This window comes from Alligator sinensis, unplaced genomic scaffold, assembly GCF_000455745.1.
Source record: "Alligator sinensis unplaced genomic scaffold, ASM45574v1 scaffold10_1, whole genome shotgun sequence".
Taxonomy (NCBI): domain Eukaryota; kingdom Metazoa; phylum Chordata; order Crocodylia; family Alligatoridae; genus Alligator; species Alligator sinensis.
The window spans coordinates 562,137-563,696 of record NW_005842169.1 but is presented as its reverse complement, the minus strand read 5'-3'; the positions used below and the strand labels follow the sequence as shown (position 1 = coordinate 563,696).

The following is a 1,560-nucleotide window of genomic DNA, read 5'->3' as shown; positions in this document are numbered from 1 at the left end:
TATGCACATCAGTGCATGAGATTGGGGTAGGAATGAAGGAAGGAAAGGCACACAGAGATCAGAATGGGAGGATCTCCAGTGACTTCAACAAGCTTTGGATCAAGCCATTAAAAAGCAAAACTTGAACTGCACGCAAGAAATGTAAATATTGTGCACAAATATTGTGAATCAAAATATTGTGAGTGAATCAAGAATCAAATCAAGACACAACCAAGACCCAGTTGCTACAAGAGAGGGAAATGATACTCTGTCTTTCATGTACTGAAACTAAGGACATATCTCAACAAACTTATTGTCCCAAGAAGCAGTACCCTCAAGAATGCCATTACCCTCAAACACGCCTGGCACATTAAGATTGCAATGCAGATATGTGCTCTTACCATCAAGAAATAATAGAAGCAAGCAGCAGAGCAAGAAACAGTTTGCTTTGCTTCTCTTCTCACCTTTAGATGCCTTTTTTTTTTTTTTTTTAAAACAATATCCATTCATATTTATGCAACTTACAAAACGAACAGCAAAAAACGTTAACATTGTTTTCTATCATCTTGTTCTTTTACTGTTTATTATTTTTTTCTCCAAATGCCATTTACTTATTTCATAAGGGAAAAACAGGACCGGGACATTCATAACCAAAATCTAGCAGGAAATATATTTTAAAAATGCACTAAAAATAATTTAACTGTATTTGATGTATCAAGAGGTAGGAATTAATAATTGTTCAATTATGGGGAAAAAAACTAAAGGTATCATGAAACTTCTGAATTGCAACTATCAAGAACATAAACTATTATTTTAGATAACTAGATAGAAATATTGCTAATTGACTTGTTATTTCTTGTACAGTAGTCCACATGGGTAATTTTGTTAACAATTTACCAGTAATTAAAGTTTCATTTGCCCAGATAAGATCATAGCATGAAGTTCTTTGGTTAATGGAACATAAGATTTCTTACAGCTGTCAAAAAAGTAAAGTGGATCAGTGATTACAGAAGGATTAACCCCTTCACCCACCAGCCGAAATTTTTGTTGTTTCAAAGTTCCTGTCATTTCCATCGTTTCCTATAGAAGAAAGAAAGATTAATCATTCATAGGAAATACTTATTGTTTTATCTGAAGGAACATCTATTTAAAAACATCCTACTTGACTAACTCCAGGACTAGTTCAGCAGCTGCTGAACTAGATATGCAACCCACTTCAAAATAAAATGAAACCCTATCAAGATTGGCATCCTATGATCAGTCTAACTTCCTCCACAACAAATTTGCTCCCCCTATCTTCCCTTCCATTTTGCTATCTTCCTAGCTAAGAAATTATATTTGGCCAATAAAATTGAATCCCATACAATCTGAACTACCTTTCCACCATTTTTTACTTGGTTAAATCCTTCTGCTACCCCCGTCCCCAGTTTGGTCTCTGCACAGGATTTTAGTTGTTTCTTCCAAGAGATAACTGGAAAAAATATAAATATGCTTTTGCCCCTCTCCTTGATTTTCTTTCCTTTCTTTCTGCCTCTCCTCCAATTCCCTTCCCTTCTCCCATCACATACAGAAGTTTCTCAT

General features: G+C 34.9%; 1 protein-coding gene across 1 annotated transcript in view; it reads right to left on the bottom strand.

Moving 5' to 3' along the window:
• Window positions 1-444: 444 nt before the first annotated feature.
• Window positions 445-1,560, bottom strand: part of LOC102382883 (long-chain fatty acid transport protein 6) — a 50,834-nt gene continuing 49,718 nt past the window's right edge. The window contains 1 exon segment of the mRNA XM_025206695.1: window positions 445-1,059. Coding sequence (XP_025062480.1) covers window positions 883-1,059 — 177 coding nt within the window. The 3' untranslated portion in view covers window positions 445-882.